At 39.1% G+C, this 17,615-nt stretch overlaps 2 protein-coding genes across 11 annotated transcripts in view; both read right to left on the bottom strand.

The window, feature by feature from the left end:
• The window catches only part of LOC135200067 (BRCA2-interacting transcriptional repressor EMSY-like), a 40,197-nt gene extending 36,333 nt beyond the window's left edge, over positions 1 to 3,864 (bottom strand). For 4 of the 6 annotated variants that reach the window (XM_064228336.1, XM_064228339.1, XM_064228338.1 and 1 more), the window contains exon 1: positions 3,630 to 3,864. The gene's annotated coding sequence lies outside the window, so the exon portion shown is untranslated. The remainder of the gene's footprint in view (positions 1 to 3,629) is intronic. The other 2 variants (XM_064228334.1, XM_064228337.1) reach the window with 1 other exon arrangement.
• Positions 3,865 to 5,491: 1,627 nt separating this feature from the next.
• LOC135200064 (uncharacterized) overlaps positions 5,492 to 17,615 on the bottom strand; it is a 423,322-nt gene continuing 411,198 nt past the window's right edge. For all 5 annotated transcript variants that reach the window (XM_064228327.1, XM_064228324.1, XM_064228326.1 and 2 more), the window contains one exon: positions 5,492 to 8,782. In XM_064228327.1, the coding sequence (XP_064084397.1) occupies positions 6,023 to 8,722 (2,700 nt within the window). In that variant the 5' untranslated portion in view covers positions 8,723 to 8,782 and the 3' untranslated portion in view covers positions 5,492 to 6,022. The remainder of the gene's footprint in view (positions 8,783 to 17,615) is intronic.

Below are 17,615 nucleotides of genomic sequence, written 5' to 3'. Positions count from 1 at the left end.
AGCTTAGGGTGACCATTTATTTAACTTGCGAAAGGGGGACAAAGGTATTTAGTAAGCCATGCACACTTGCACTTATGTCGAGTCGTTATAAATTCAGAAGTTTAATACATAAGTTTATTCAATTACAGGTGATGATAAATGAGAAAGTCTATCAGTTAGTGCTTTCATTCAGGCATTATCGCTGACATTTTAAAGTCTAATCAATTAGTGTTTTTATTCAGACATTATTGCTGACATTTTAAACAGAAAATCATTCTCCAGATTTTAAGGAAAATTACAGACATTATTTAAAAAGAAAAAATAATTCTTACATCATTCTTTGGCGTATTTTTGGCTTGATTTGATCTTTACTAAGTATATTCAATAACAGGAAATGATAAATCAGGTTTATCAATGACATTGTTTTTATTCAGAAGTTATTTATTGATGACATTTTAAACAAAAATTAGTCTCTAATTTTCAAGGACAATTGTAGTAATTACATAAAAAAAGAAAGGCTGAAAGGGCGACATTGGGGCGTCCCGCCAAGACCGCAATTTTTTGGGGGATAAAGAGTCAAAAAGAAGGTTGACTTATGGTCACCCTATAGTGTAGCTTTCTTATCCGCTGTAGACCAACAGAGTCCATAGAAACGATAGTTCTATCGACTGTACGAATCAGTTCCTCTGTTTAACAAAGCAATATATTTATCCGGTATGCGGAATTTGTGCGTTTGTTACGTAATTTCCATTAGTTAATGGACAATTATCGTCCCAAAAAGTGGTTTTTAAACTATTTAAGGTCTGCCGTTTACCAAGTGAAATCTTCCGATTGGAAAATAAATTAAAAATTAGTTTTAATTATGTGGTGCGGTAAATCTGAGTTAAAGTATTCTTATCTATTAAGGACCATTAGTCGAGAAGAAAAGGCAGGGCAGCTGGATACCTGGGATATGATCAGTAATAAGTTCGATGAGCCGGATACTGTAATAAATCCTATAATTTTCTAAGTGAGCATCTCTAGAACGACTTTTGAGACAATTGTGGGAATAAAGATGAGACTTTTCCAGCAATATTCTGTTTATTGCAAATTGGCCTATTTAACAATTTTGACTGAAAATTGGTCGGTGGTAAACTTTAAAGAATTGTGAAAAAATTGATAGAAGTAGTATTTGTCACTATGCAATAAGATAAAATTATTATTATTTTTTTTTTTGAGCCTTCTGGCTTGCACTGTTCGATGACATCAGTTTGACCAAACTCCCTTAAGATTCTCATGTCCAGTACTCAACAAGGTGAAGACAAGCAGCCCTGCCCCATGGTGTTAGGTAATTCTTTATATTAGTTTCACCTTAGATTATTCTGTTTGTTTATAAGGTGTTTTTACGTTGCATGGAACCAGTGGTTATTCAGCAACGGGACCAACGGCTTTACGCGACTTCCGAACCACGTAGAGAGTGAACTTCTATCACCAGAAATGCACATCTCTAACTCCTCAATGGAATGCCCGAGAATCGAACTCGTGGCCATCGAGGTAGCTAAGTTTACGAATCATTTGATACATTTCTAGTTCAAGACTTTTTGGCAGCCTTTGCACCACCTGATGAAGGAACAGTTTCGTAGGAAACTCTTGGAATGGACTAAATGAGGTGTGCAGACAGCAAAAGCTCTGATTCCAACCCAGCCTCCAAGTCCTTATAGGATAGGAAGACACAAGCTTTTCTACAGCTGCTGCTTTAAGTTCATTGGTAGCTTTGCCAGCTTTCTTGCTTGAGATTTGTGTTAAATACCCAGAAATCTCTTGAAGGTCACTGTATAAGCTTCAAGGAGTTGTTGTAGGGCAGCATAACGCTTGTCAACGATGGGCAAGAATGCAGTCACTCTAAACTTCTCTCTCCCTGTCGCAGGCCCATACCCAGATCTTTTTTTAAAGGGGGGGGGGGGCTCTTTTTTCCCAAAACTGGATCTTTCCTTCTATAAATGTTATTGCATATATATAGGTATATATATTTCCTACTACTAAAGAATGTTAATGTAAAAAAAAAAAAAGACTAGCCAAAGAAACAAAAGAATGTTATTTATTACTTTGTAAGTAGAGTTCAATGAAAAGGATAGTCACAGCAAATATGGATTTCCAGATTTTTTTTTTTTTTTTTTTTTTGAGGGGCGGGGGGTCGTTCGATCCCCCACGGTACAGGCCTGCGTCAGTTAACATCCTTTGCAAAGTGTAGTTCTTCGTGGTAACGCTTTCGCTTAATACTGTTTGCGCTGTCCTTGTGTGCAGTATTCTGTCACATCACAGGCATATAGCTTTTGCTTCAGAGCCTTCAAACTGGGATCTCAGGTCTTCACCAAAATGAAAAAGAGACTGTAGCAGTGTAACAGCTTCGTTGAGGAAGAGCACAATTCTCTGTGGTTGGATACGGTTACTCTGAAAACTTTCCAACACTGCATCCCAACCTTAAATAAGAATAACGGTTTCAAGTTCTTTCAAACATTTGGAAAGACCACTTGCTTCAAAGTCTCTTGCCCGCTGGTTGATTTTGATCCAAGGAAAGCTCTTCTTCTAGAACAATGATGTTTTCCTAGAGTGAGGTCTATTGAGAGCAGCTGCAGCATCTACTCGCGCTGACCAACCTGCATTTGAAAGTTTATCAACTTTTTCCATCTTTTTTCAATCTCTTGGACGCCACAGCGTCTCCTCTAACATCAAGTAGATGCAACAAGTCACAATTTTATATATATATTTATTAATTCATTATTATTATAGTATTATTATTATTCTATTTTATTATTATTTGTGAGAAGCAGGGCCTTAGGCCATGGCCTGCTGGCCCCCCCCAACCCCTAAATCTGCCACTGATTGCTAGTATGCAAGTATTTCTTTTGAGCAACTTAAACTATTTTTCTTCGGAGTGAATGCATTCAATTTAATTCCAAGGGAAGTCATGAGTCTAACCTTAGCATTTGAACCTGCATACAATCAGTAACTATACACACAATTCTTATGAACATTTACTTCACAGAAAGGAACAAATATCAATGCATACATTTACCATTTTTTCTATACTAAACAAAGAAAAATCTTAAACAGTGGTCTACATTTGGAGAATCTTATTATCTCTACCACGTGGAAGTGATGTTTAATAAAATATAGTTGAAAGCAGACTTCTGCTCAAGTAATAATAATATCAATATATGAATCTGTGTTGCATTGTAGTTTACAAGCAAGGAAACAAGTTAGCAACATTATGGTCTAGTGATATGACATTCAACATCGTGATGGGGCCTAAAATGAAACGATTGTTCCAGTACATGTTACAAAGCTAGCACAATAGTTATGACTTATTGTTAAGTCAGAAGCCTTAATAAGACACTTATTTACTCGGGAATATGGTTGCGCGGTGGTTAACATCACTACGAACTATGCCATTGAGTCTATTTGTTTCTTTGTATGCGTTTTTACGGTGCATGGAACCAGTGGTTATTCAGCAACGGCACCAACGGCTTTACGTGACTTGACTTCCAAAACACATCGAGAGTGAACTTCTGTCACCAGAAATACACATCTCTCACCCCTCAGTGGGAATGGCAGAGAACTTCATATGCCATTGAGTGACGGTCCGAATTCAGTCCACTAAACCGACTTACCTAATCATGCAAAGTAATCGAGATGTCAAACTGGCACAGCTTCACCACAGGAGTCCATTGCCAACGGAGAGATCTATGGCGTATGACTATTTCGTTCAAGAGAGCCTGAAACGGGAGAATCCACTTCATGGTAATAAGTGCAACTTCGGATGCATTTGTGTTGATCTACCTCATACTTCGTTATCTAACTGCTACCAAGATTAGCCAATTTTTCGCTGGCATGGCCTCAACCTCAAGCTCTAAAGCAACCCTTACAACTAGTAATCTGATGATCGTCCGTAGTACTGAACGCAACGCAAGGACTCCGAAATAACGGTAGGGTGGAGAATGGGCTACGAGCGTATAGCTACTTACGTGACGCATTTAAACCTTCGTTATGTTTAAGTTTTAATCGTTAGTAACAAGAGTCCAAGTGGTGAATATTTCACGTCCCTAATCAGATTAGTTTTAAGGTATTAATAAATTTTAATCAGATAAGATATATCTTCCTTTGACAATGAAGGGCCCTAAGCTTCTTGACTACCTTCATTTGTCAGTGTCCATGTATCAGGTTTCCATTTATTATAAAAAGATGTATCAGAATATTATATGTTCTGTAGCGAAAACATTTGGTTAAATTTCATTTATTTGCTGTCTTCTTTATCGAATTCTGGCTCTATTAAGACTGCTATATATCTATATATATATATATATATATATATATATATATATATATATATCTATATAACTTTAATTCTCCATACAACTTATTTTCCAATTTTGCAGTCTGCTATATGTCATAACTAACGACCCATTTGTAAGCATTGTTCCTCAGTATGAGCTGCTATGAGAAATGTCTGCAAGGAAATGAATGTATCTTGTTTAGATATCTGTTGCCTTTGAAAATATCCGATATGATATCTTCAATCCTGCTAATAGTTTTTATGCAGTTGTCATGTTGGGTTAACTGGAGTGTTGGTGGCTTAAAAGCAGCCCCATTAATGGGTTTTCCGTGGAGTTCACTAAGAACCTCACTGAATTTCAATTGCATTTTGTTGTGTCTTATCATTTCAAAACTGACGATCTGATCTCGATGCCCCTCAAAATTCTTATTGATTCACACTGGTTACATCAGTTTAGAAAAGAGATAGACATTTAAAATATGCCACTGACCAAACTTTGAGACCATAACTTTCGTCCGATGAATGATGGTTCTCGTAATTTTTTGTTTTTATGTCAGTTTGTTTGTTTGTATGGTGTTTTTACGTTGCATGGGACCAGTGGTTATTCGGCAACGGGACCAACGGCTTCACGTGGCTTCCGAACCACGTCGAGAGTGAACTTCTATCACCAGAAATACACATCTCTCACACCTCAATGGAATTGCCGAGAATTGAACTCGCAGCCACCGAGGTAGCAGGGCAAGACCATACCGATCACGCCACTGAGGCGCACTTTATATGTCAGTAAATCCAAGCAATAGGAATGTTTATATTATCAGGAAGGATTCCTCTGAAATGCGCAGCATTCTGGGATTCTATTGCCTCTCATTCGCCTCAATTCTCAGTCAGATGATGTACAGTTAGCACAACAGTTCGTTAAATCAAGTTCCACCTCTTTGTCTTCAAACTTTTCTTCTGTCAAGCTATAAGATAGCTTTACTTCCGTTTAAAGAGTCTCAAGGAGTGTATTTTGTTCCAAATTCTATATATTATATAACAAAGATGTTACTTCTCTTGGGTCATACGTAGTATTCTGAGTTGAAGGCCAAGGGAAGCCTTTGTATTTCCTTGCTACTTTTCTCACTTTGACTGATATACTGTGATTCGTGATCGAATCGACGACCACTATGACTTCAAAAAAGGATAAATAAAAAGTAAGGCTCCAAAAGTATCTTTATCTTAAAATAGAATATAAAAGTGTTATAAAGTACTTAGCATACAATCTGTGTCATTCATGGCAAGGCCAAAAGTGCCAGCCAAGGGCGTATTTACATGACTTACAATAGACAATAGGGCCCGGGGAGCCCCAGGTAGTCCCACCCACCACCCGAGGTAATGAGGGTGGTGGGCGGGAAGTTCCTCATCTTCGAATTTCCTTTTGGGCTGCCCGGGCCCGCTGAGCAGAGGAACCTCACTGGGTTCCCACCCGTCCGCGCCCTGAGACTGTACTGTAATGTACCACTAATTTTTTTACACCTGCGCACACACGGTTACACTCCTGCCACCCATTACATTATATTTTACTCAGTCTGCTTCAATGTTTATTTTCCTCTAGGTAGCTGCACATTATAGGATGCCCAACACTTCGTAATATACACACAGGCACCAGTTACTTGTAAAAAAAAAAAAATACTAGTACATCACACATTTACAATTTTTCTTCCATTACCATTCAGTTATTGTTTTTTTTAGTCATACAACCGTCTCTAGGTCCTGCAATAAATGAGGTGGTGGAGGATCCTTGTGTCGCAGAGGGCGTGGCAGGTGGCGGCGGGGTCGACGCTGACGACGAACGGGTGCGTCAGGGATGGCCGAATTTGAAGAGTCGTTTGGCGCCTGATGTGGTGGAGGTGGCGGCACTCTGGGGCCCCGAGCCTGCTGGTGCCGCAACCAAGCAGTGACATAGTCATGAGAACCTGGGTGTAACTGCAGAAGGCGGGCCATACCAGGGCCACGGCCCACGGGCCACGTGGTGTACGTCGAATGTGAATCTGCCGATGCTGAACTTAAAGTATCAGCTGTTGCTGTTACTTCTGTGTCTGATGGATAGTCAGTACTTGACCCCCCACCAAGTCCACCACAAGACTGACTGAGCGCACCTGCAGTATGGCAGCGTGAAAGAGGTGCTGTTTGGCACCTGGAACTGATTGGCGTTTCCGTTAAAGGTGTATGAACATGACAGCGAGTGAGAAGGGGATCGTGTGCATGAAAGCAAGCAGCACATACAACCCGGAATCTCTGAATACCTCGCACAACGGCAACTTGAGGCGCTGACTCACATACAGTCTTATCTTCATCGGAGGGACCATGAAGAACTTCAGCATTACTTGTTACAGCTCTCGATTTCAAGGAGTGATTACCAATTCTTATGATGTGACCATTTTTTATTTTTTCAATGCAACTTATTTCAGTGCGTCCTGGTTTTTCATCTATTGCTTTCTCTTCCTCTTCATCCTCTTCTTCAACGTCGCACGGGCCTTCAATGCCATCAAACATTTTACAGTGGCAATAACCATTTCTGCAGGATGAGTGTGATGCAAACGATGGTTTACTGGTTGGGGGTGGTGTGCGTTGATTTCTAGGATCATGCACTGATAGTGCCCTAGCATTAGCTGTTGCACGATTAATAGTACCACAAGAAAGTGAGCTGAAACTGTCTGAGAATGAGCCATGAGCTCTGTGCAGCAAATCATATTCTGGAGGAAGCTGAGTTGGTAAAGTGTTAGTATTTCTAGAGTTGAAAGAACCATTGTCTGTAGAGGAACGCTCTGATTTTGTGAGTCGAGGAGGGAGGATGTCATGTGAAAAACTAAACATGGTTGGTGGTAAGTGTGCTGCCATCAATCGCGGTGCCAAAGGTAAGGGTGAACGAGGCGTAGAATGGGCCATCGGTGGGAGGTTCTTTAATGGAGTTGCAACTGGATCTTTACCATCCTCCACATGTACATTGTCTTTACTAGCATCAGGTACCACACCATCCTCTGCGTCCTTGAAGTCAACGTACGAAGAATTATCATGTTCAGTGATGTCATTAGGGCCATTGGCAGATGCTGACTTGGCATTGGGGGTGACTAGTGAGGCCGTCCTGGCAAAGGCACAGGCCTTATTACGAGGCCAGGAGGGTAAGAGCGAGGAGCAATAGAGGTAGGAAAGTGCCAAGAGCAGCAATGCCACAGCCTGGGCAGCTAACACTGATGAGAGAATTGCAGTTCTAACTACTGGTAAAGCAACTTTACTCGCAGTGTACCAGGTAGCAGTGACTGCCACATTTTGAATTGCTGTGATTGAATAATATGCAGCAGGGAGACGAGGTCGTGCACACACTGTCATAGCTGAAGCATCATCACGGAAAACATGCCAGTCCCAGAGCAAGAGATAAGCTAGAAACACCCTTCGTAACAGTTTACGCACTGGTCCAAGGGTAGTGGGTTCTAGCTCATCCTGCAGACAGAGCCAAGCAAGGGCTGCAAACCAGTGAATAGCTACCAGAACACTAGTCCATGTGACAGTTAAACAAAACAAAGCTGCAACAGCTACTGCTCTACTCCATATAACACAAGCCGTAGTGACAGCCACTACGACTCGAGCAGCATAATCATGGTTGTGAGTGTGCTCTGATCCTTGCTGCCGACCATGAATGGGGTTATGGGCCACCTGCGTGATTGTCGGGGGAGTCAGTGATGATGGTCGAGAACTATGACTAGCTGTTGTGGCCACAACAACTGCCACCACTGCGGAAACTACCAATACTGTTGCAGCCAAAACAAGTATGACCCCAGGGGCTACAGGTTCGCCTAGAATGATGGCCATGTGCATAACCAGGAAAGGCAAAGTGTGAACATGAACCTGAACAAACCGCAATGTTCCTAGCTCTGCAACATCACTAGAATCAAAAGCTAGATGGACTTTGAGAAATCTCCATAGTATTGATGCCTGGAGGATGTGCAGCAGCCAGCATAGCATTCGAGCCGTTGCTCTGCCTGAGAAGTCTTGGGCCCGAACCGCCCAGACTAAGGAAATGGCTGTGATCAAAACTAGAGGCGCTGTCGTGAATGCTATCTGCAGAGCCAGCTCGGGGCTCTTCCAGAGGTTGATAGCACTGCCATCGTCGTCGTCGTCAGATGTCGTCGAAGTCTCGCTCCCAGTTGTAGGAAAGGCAAACGAGAGGATTACAGTCACCATGGCGGCCACTTCTACAACATGGGTGAGGAGAAGAACAGCTGCCGCCCATCGCCCACCACCTTCACTGGCACTACCGCCAGTGGAGGTAGTGTCAGTCACGGTGGCGTTCGAGGGCGGCGCATTTGCCCCTGGATCAGCCCTGGGTTGGGTGGCCTGGTCCGGCGTGTGTGAGGGGTGAGGGTCCCCGGCCGGGGAGGGGCCGGCCTTCATCTTCACATCGCCGACAAATCACCCGGTATCGCCGGGCCACAGGCTATCTCCACAGCTTCCCTGCAAGAGAAAATCGGTGTTAGTCCGAATATACTCACTGGTGCTCATTTCGTTTAAAACTAAAATTAAAAGATATACCAAACAAAAACTTCTTTCAGTTTTCTTCTGAAGATTGAAAAGGAAACCCACAAAATCACTTTGTAACTTGTTTACTCTAAGTATTTACATTTAGTATAACTAAATGTAAATACTTAGAGTAAACTAGTTACAAAGTGATTTTGTGGGTTTCTTTTTCAATTAAAAGATACACTATATAAGTTACGAATACAAATTTTACTAAGTATGAAACATACATTTAAAAATGTCACAAGACCATTGTAATATTAAACAAATTCTAACCAACAAACTGTAATCTGTGATACAACAGGAACTCAGCATTCTGTTTACTAGACCAAGTACTGATATATAATGATAATGGCTAGATCCTGTCTGGTGTAAAAGTGAAGAAGCTTATTAATTTTTTTTTACCACAACAGACAACCCAGGAATCTTAACGCCACATTTCCAAAAGGTCTCATAGTTTCGCTAAATTGATAAAAAAGATTAATATATGCCAGAGGTTCATATTATGAATGTTATAAACATCAAACATTATAATGATAAAAAGGGTTAAAAATGAACAAAACTTCTTGGTTGACGTAGGACTTATCTTGAAAGCTGTATTGATCAGTGGAAATGCAATGAAAATTTACAAGTGAGGTGTAAATTAATGGAATTTCAGTGACGATAAAACGAAAACAAGATGAAAAATGATTTCTTACAATCATAAATGTCTCACACACCATAATATTCAAATGCTCAGGCCTATCCACTTGGGAAATTTGGAATCGGCTTCATTTGGCTCACAGAAGGCAGATGTCAGTCTAAACTCTCCCAGTGCAAAATTACTAATTTTTTCCCCGCTCTCAAAGTTTCATTTATAGACATCGTGTCAGTAAAATCACCATTATCTAGAAATACATGAACTGATACGTTATATAACCTTGGCTTTTCGTCTGTTTCTTGAGAGAGAGAGAGAGAGAGAAGAGCCAGTTTCAGAACCACTATGCGGAACTGAAATTATTATGGTTCGTGACTCAGAGTAGAGCAACAGATGAAACAAGCACAAGAAAAGACAAAGCGAGGAAGGAAAAATTACCATTTCAAGTGCAAGTTGCTAAATCTTCACGGCCTGAGGTGCAAATTTAAGAATATATAATACGCTTACATTATCTAAAATAGTGTGAAGAATTCAAGAAGTTAAGCGGGCACTGAGGTTATTATAATTGCGTACGTATGTGGTAAAGTGACCATAGTTTTCGACGAAGAAATCTACGGAGAGCGCACTCCAGTTTTCATCTCTTGCCTAAAGAGTCTATTGTCATTTTTAAGCCTTTTATATTTTTTTCTTCTTCAGGTCATTGCAGGGGCGTCACAAAATGTATATCAAGATAACCCTCACCTCCTGAAGATTGGAACGATATCTTAATTGTGTATTCCTGATTCAAATTTCAAGAGTTTAACTAACAAGTATATACTTTCTTTATAGTATAGATTATCATAATCAAATCTGGCTACTATTCTACGTTGTCTCCGGGATTCTTTTGTAAATATCGAAAAATGGACGATTTGGTGGGAATGAATGTGTTCACAAGGTTTCACCCAAGTTTATTCATTTTTTCTTGAGATTTTTTGTTAGCAAATATAAAACACAGTAAACTATAGTATTACTCTTTCTCAATTTCGCTGGCAGATGTTACGCATCAACAATGCAAGAACAAAGGAAGGGTCAGACCCACTTGCTATTTCAATGATTTCTCACGAAGAGATGTCTCGTAGGGGACCAGGAAGCACGATGGAAATAACTACACGCTCGTTAAGTATCTCTTCTTTATAAATAATAATAATAATAATAATAATAATAATAATAATAATAATAATAATAATAATAATAATAATAATAATAATAATAATAATAATGGAGATTGATAAGGGGAACCGTACAGATTCCCGAAAGCTATCCTTGCTGTTTTTAAATTTAAATATATGTAAATTTATATAACTGTGAATTTGCCTCTCCATTTGAAGACTCGCGCTACTATGATAATAATAATAATAATAATAAATAATAATAATAATAATAATAATAATAATAATAATAATAATAATAATAATCAGTGGCGGATTACCCAATAGACTAAGCCTAAGGGCACCCCCAAAGCCTAGGGGTGGGGTGGTGGCCTCGAACTAGCCATAATATTAAAAATTGTATAACTTGAACAGAGTTGTAGGCCAGGAGAGGAACTAGATACCAATTTTGTGCAAATTGTATACTCTCAAAATCTTACTATAATGGGCGTTATGTCTGTCCGTCCGTCTGTCATTCAATTACGGCCAAACGGCTGGTCCGATGGGCATGAAACTTGGCAGGGTTATAGTGGGGACCCCTAAGATGGTTTATGATGGGGTTTCATCCTACCTCCCCCTACATCTCTCCCCCTCATGGGCGTTATGCTAGTAAGCATAATTATCCTAATCTTAATTATTGTGCACCGCTCTAATTTCCTCGCTATTGCTTTGAATATAGATTCAAAATGTCCCCCTAGAATTGCTCACATTTCAAAAACCCCAGGTGATTTGGCTTGCTTCGCTCGCCTGACTTTGCCCTTTCAGTATCCTTAGCCTAAGGGTCTCAATGGGTCTTAACCCGGCACTAATAATAATAATAATAATAATAATAATACTTAGGAAGCAGATCCTCTCTCAAGCATAGTTCATTAAAAGTAATGGCTACTTCAGCAGCGTTACGCTTGTAGAGATTCTTCTGTATTTTTCGAATAGCGGCTTTTCCCGTGCTACTTCAACAGGCTAGTAGAGCGCCTATGGAGGTCATTATTGAATAATAATAATAATAATAGTTCATCCTTTTTTATTCACTAAAATATATTAATACAAACAGTCTAAGAATTTAGGATATAGAAACTAAGATGCATAAACACATAAGCACAGCAATAAATAATCTTATGTAAGAATATTAGTGAGTTCTCGAAAACAATTCCGGTCATTATAGAAGTTTTTCACCGACGTATGCCTTGGGATGTTCTGTGGTTCATATGAATTAATAAATATACGTCTATTTTTTAAAGGTATTAGGAATCAATATTTTCAACTGCATCCATACACAAGACTCAAGATAATGCTCTCGGGAAAGAAATTAATGAAACGGTCACTTCAAGGGGAATTCATAACGACCAAAACCTTTGCAGGAAACGAAAATGTATAAAGTAAAGACTAAGCAGGCAGTCATGCATTATTAAAGATCGAACTAATTCTGCCAAATCACTTTGTGCTTGACGCTAAAGCATCTGAATGTCACAGGAAATCATTTTTTTTTTTTCTGAGAGGCAGATCTAAAGCATTCCTTACTGAAGCCATATTCCCTGCTCAGCCTGACCATATCTGAACGTGTTATATTCCGGCGTGGGGTTCTGAGGCGCGTTCATACGCCTCGCTGGATGGAATGGAAACAGTTTTAACTTCCTTGTCCTTGTTAGATAAGCCATTCCCTTGGAGGGGAAAAAAGTGTAAACAGAGTTGAGGATATCGATATCATTTTCTTCAAATGTAGAGCTATATCTCGACAAAAAAATATATATTGTTATAATTATATAATTATTAAACACTACTATTTGCTTCTGACGCTCTGTCCTTTAGCTTACTAAACTAAACTCAAGAATTAATACCCGTTACGTATTAAAACGCACGAAGAATAGATAATGAACACAACGCTAAAAGTTTTAGTTTCTTTAATCCGTGTGGCTTTGGTACTAACGCATGATTAAAAAGTACATTAAATCTTCGAAAATCACCAAAACAACAATAAAAACAACAACAATATTTGCATCAAATGACAGAGTAAACGACCATATAAACACAAACAAGGAAAGAAAGAAAGAAAAAAAAAAAAAGACATAAAAAAAAGCAGTTTTCCGTCCCGGCCGCAACACCCAACTGAACGCGAGCCCCGACTGCCCTTGCTAGGCCTATCTCGAGAGAAGCATACCTGAGGTGAGGGCGCCCATGAAATGGAGGTGCAATGGCGGAGGGACATAAAAGAGAATATATGAAATGTCTACATATATATATATATATATAATATATATATATATATATATATATATATATATATATATATATATATATATATATATACACACACACACACACACACACATATATATATATATATATATATATATATATATATATATATATATATATATATATATATATATATATAATATATCCTTTGCTCCGTTGGAGCCGAGGTAACTGGAAGAGAAACAGATGAAGGGAGAAATGGTAAAGCAAACTACAAGCGGAAATGGGACGTGAATCACATCGAAAAAAAAAAAAAACTATCAATATCAAAGCGAATTCTTAGACACAAACGAGCAACGTTCGTTTGTGAAAAAGGAGGGACAAAAGCAGCACCGAACAAATAAAATAATAGGAACAACGGATAAAATCGTTTCAACAAAAAGCCTTCCACGGCGACCAGACAAGCGTGTAACGAGATAAAAAGGGGCTAAACGTGATACTGAGCACAAGGATTTTAATTAAAGAGACTTGATAGGGGGATTACAAGCTCAATGGCGTTTTATTAAGAGTTGTGGTTGTTAGACTCGAGGTGGCCTTATGCCAGCTCAGTTTCTTGGGCTTTTGTGTCATCCGTAGATACCAGAGGGTGATCTTCCAACGCTCAGAAAAACATATCGTGGGATCAGAGTAACGACGTAATTTAGATTTAGATAAGTTATTTTGATGAGAATATTTCTCTCCCTCGACACGCTATCGTGGTGAGAATCTCTCTCTCTCTCTCTCTCTCTCTCTCTCTCTCTCTCTCTCTCTCTCTCTCTGCGTGTAGCTTTTCTACTAGCTACGTAAACCTAATGATATATAATACAGCGGTTAAGAAAAAGACACTGTGTATAACCAAGTTTAAGTGAAAATACAGTTGAATTTTCTTAACTATTCAATACAAATACGAAGAAAGTGTTTCCATTACTGGATACAATATAACTCTTATGTGCTGTTACTAATAATTAACTACTATAAACATACACAAACTTCCCTTACTACAGAGTACACGAAAGGAACATTGAACCAAGTCACATTTACTGACACAGATGGCGTTGATAATCTGACTGCTTAAACTTAACCCTTGCGAATACATCTCACACCTATAGCCACAGCAGGCCAAATTTTGTTAAGGAGTTTAAATGAAGTGGAACACAAACTAAAAAGAAGAAAATATTGGTGCTCTGTCAACTCCGATCACCACAATAGCAGTTTCGTTAAGCTCGCTTTAGCACTTTTTTTAACATTGCTAAATAGTTAATATTTTCATCAGAAAACTGCGGTCATTTTTATACTGCCCTTACACACATCTCGCCAGCAACCTTGAGAGAGAGAGAGAGAGAGAGAGAGAGAGAGAGGAGAGAGAGAGAGAGAGAGAAGAATTTCTAAGGATGAAACATGGCGCAGATATACCGTAGAGTACTTTATGTTCAAGTCGATTGGAAGATTCGGCAATTTCCGAACCTCCCTGAACCTTAACCACAAACTGGACAGAATTACAGGGAGATATCGACTTGTATATAACTCAAGAGGAAATAATAAGACTCATGTACAGCTCAGGAAAACGTAGTGGTGCAGCCTCACTTGGTGTTACTCTAACCACACGCGGAATTTTTTATTCAAAGGAGATCAAAGAAGTAGAAGGCTAAACCTCGCTATTTTGCCGCATTAGAGTCCAGGCAGTATTTTCATTAATACTATAAAAAGGAACTCCATAATCTGCAAATAACTTTGAAAATAATAATTTGTTAATTCTGGACAAATGCAGAACAGTTCCAGCAAGGAAATCTGCGCATTAACAAAACTAAACATTTCCAGAGCGTTTTTAGGAGCAAGAGCCCGTGCTAGCGCGGTGCCGAACTCATCTAACGATGGAAAAGGAAGAATTTTAAACAGACGGTGAGCGCAATGTCAAAAGTACTATTAAAAGATTGTGTAAACGAGAGAGAGAGAGAGAGAGAGAGAGAGAGAGAGAGAGAGAGAGAGAGAGGGTACCTGTTTCAACAATATCTATAAAGGAACTACCACTACTACTATAGAAGATTCACATCAACCGTGCATTTGATGTCTAGGCCAGTCCCTTATGACACCCCTGATTGGCTGCTGATAAGCCAATCACAGGGCTGGAAACTCTCAGTCTCTCTCGAGTGTTCACTTAGGCAGGATGTACGTTCCACCTCTCCTGAAAGACGTATACCTCAGGAGAGGTAGAACATAGATCCTACCCATGTGAACTCTCTCGAGAGACAGAGTTTTCAGCCCTGTGATTAGCTTATAAACAGCCAATCAGGAGTGTCGTAAGGAACTGGCCTAGACATCAAATGTACGGTTGATGTGAATCTACTATATTGCTGCTACTATTATAGCTATCTAGCAGCCAGGTCCGGTCCCTTCCGTCGCGTCGTCGCGTCGCGTCGCGTCGCGTCGCGTCGCAAAGGTTCTCTTATAATGTTTATCGAGTGTCTCAATCTCGGCTCAGGTCAGCTTTTATAAGGGAGGAACTCAGCATCTAACAAGACTTTGGGTCATTAAATCCATCCCAGCGTTTTTCAGTTTACACCCCCATATCTCTCTCTCTCTCTCTCTCTCTCTCTCTCTTTAGCCCATAGGCGCCAGCTCTTTTTCGAGGACTCCACTCGCCCCAGGTATTCTATACCTGTGAAGCTCGATATTACGTTGGGCTGCTTATTGCTATGCACTCACTTCGTCCCATCAGTTCGATAACGTTCATAAATAAACTGAACAATTCCTTTTTTTTTATCACCGAATCATTAATTTATTTTCTATTCAGATCACTTGATAAATTCGCATATTTTCATCTCACATGGCGCACTGTTTTCGTATCAGCAATTTCGATGTTTTGTCTGCAACGGCTATATTTCATTAACTGTTTACCAACGTAGGGATTTCCATTATCTCAGAAGTCTAAAGTCAAATCATTATACTAACTTCATTACCAAAATTTTTTACTCAGTCGTTTTTCTAATATTTGGCTGTATGCTTGGCTTTCAACCAGTTAACATATTTCAGGCAAGTTTTCGTATCACTTGGCTGTCGGGAACATTAAAAAAAAAAAAAATACTAGACTTCCCATTTTGGCAAAGGCGAAGGTCCAAGAAAATACCTTTTTAAATTACCGAAATGATCTGGAAGCGCATGACAAGTAAAGGAGTACTGAATCATAACAAATAAAACTGAATTCAACTATGATGCAATTCGAGTCTGAAATGATCTAAGAATATTCATTTGTTTTGGATTCCGAGGAAGGACGGACTGCTTCCTAGATTTAAATTTAGCACAATTCTTCGAGTTTTATTTTTCTTCGTAGTTTATTCTAAGCTAGAACACTGGTTTTTCTTGTGAAAAAAAAAAAAACAAAAAAAAAACTTATACTGAGTTCTGTCATTACAGGAAAAAGAGTTGGTAGAGGAACTTTTGATGTGTTCACAAAACTGCCTTTTAAAGACAGTTGTTGAATTCCTCAGGAGATATACACAGGATGGAAGGGATTTCTACATTCTGGAGTACCAAAAATATAATTATGATTGACAGGAAATATCGATCTGCGCCTCGTCCCAAATATAGGACACGCCAAAATGAAAGAGAGTGATGGCATATTCTCTAATTTCATTCAGTGTGACAACGAATAAAAGAACCAGTCTCTTATGAGCTCGTAGTGGAATGCTAACATCCAACACTATTTTTACTCTATTATTGACTGTAATAATACTTATACGGTTTTGAAAAAGAAAAGATTCAAGTATATAAACACACGAGCAAATCTGAACATACGCAACTCCCTCCTGTAATTATAAATGAGGACCTAAAAAAAACATCCTTGACAAAGGGATTGGAAGAGGGAGGACGCTAATGAAGGTGGAGGGGTAGTGGGTGGGGGAAGAATCAAGTGTAAGGGAAGGGGGAAAGGGGGGGAGGGATGACACTAATATGGGTAGGGGGTGTGAGCGGACATTATCTTTAGTGTTCCATCTGACATTTGCTGGAGACAATGAGTTAATTAAAAGACCCATCGGGAGCACGTAAAGGAGAAGAGAGAAAGGTTCAAGATTACGTGGAAAGATGGACAGTTGCTGGACATGTAAGAGAGAGAGAGAGAGAGAGAGAGAGAGAGAAGAGAGGACAGAGAGAGAGAGAGGTCCTTAAAATATCTTTTAACATTAATTGATTTTTGTTTGTTCTCGAACTAACTACTGACAGAGAGAGAGAGAGAGAGAGAGAGAGAGAGAGAGAGAGAGAGAGACTTCATTAAAATATCTTTAACATTCGCGGATCTGTCTGTTTTCGAAATGGCAACTGACTGAGAGAGAGAGAGAGAGAGAGAGAGAGAGAGAGTTCATTAAAAATACCTTTAACATTCCCTTATTTGCTTGTTGTCGGAATGGCGAATGGCTACTGACTGAGAGGAGAGAGAGAGAGAGAGAGAGAGAGAGAGAGAGAGAGAGAGAGAGAGAATGTCTAGGAATGTTTATACAGCAGAATGGCAGTGAAAACCAGTATAACGAAAAATTAGGGAAATATATCGATATGGCTTACTCTTATCTATGTGTATTAAAGAAGATATTCACAAATAGTTTTTGTAATGTTATTATATATATATAATTATATAATATATATATTATTAATAATAATATATATTATATATATTATATTATATTATATATATCAACTATGCAGTTGTTTAATAAGGATACTA

Source organism: Macrobrachium nipponense, chromosome 26 (genome assembly GCF_015104395.2).
Source record: "Macrobrachium nipponense isolate FS-2020 chromosome 26, ASM1510439v2, whole genome shotgun sequence".
In the NCBI taxonomy this organism is placed as follows: Eukaryota; Metazoa; Arthropoda; class Malacostraca; order Decapoda; family Palaemonidae; genus Macrobrachium; species Macrobrachium nipponense.
Note: the sequence above shows the minus strand (reverse complement) of the source record. Positions and strands in the feature narration are given on the sequence as shown.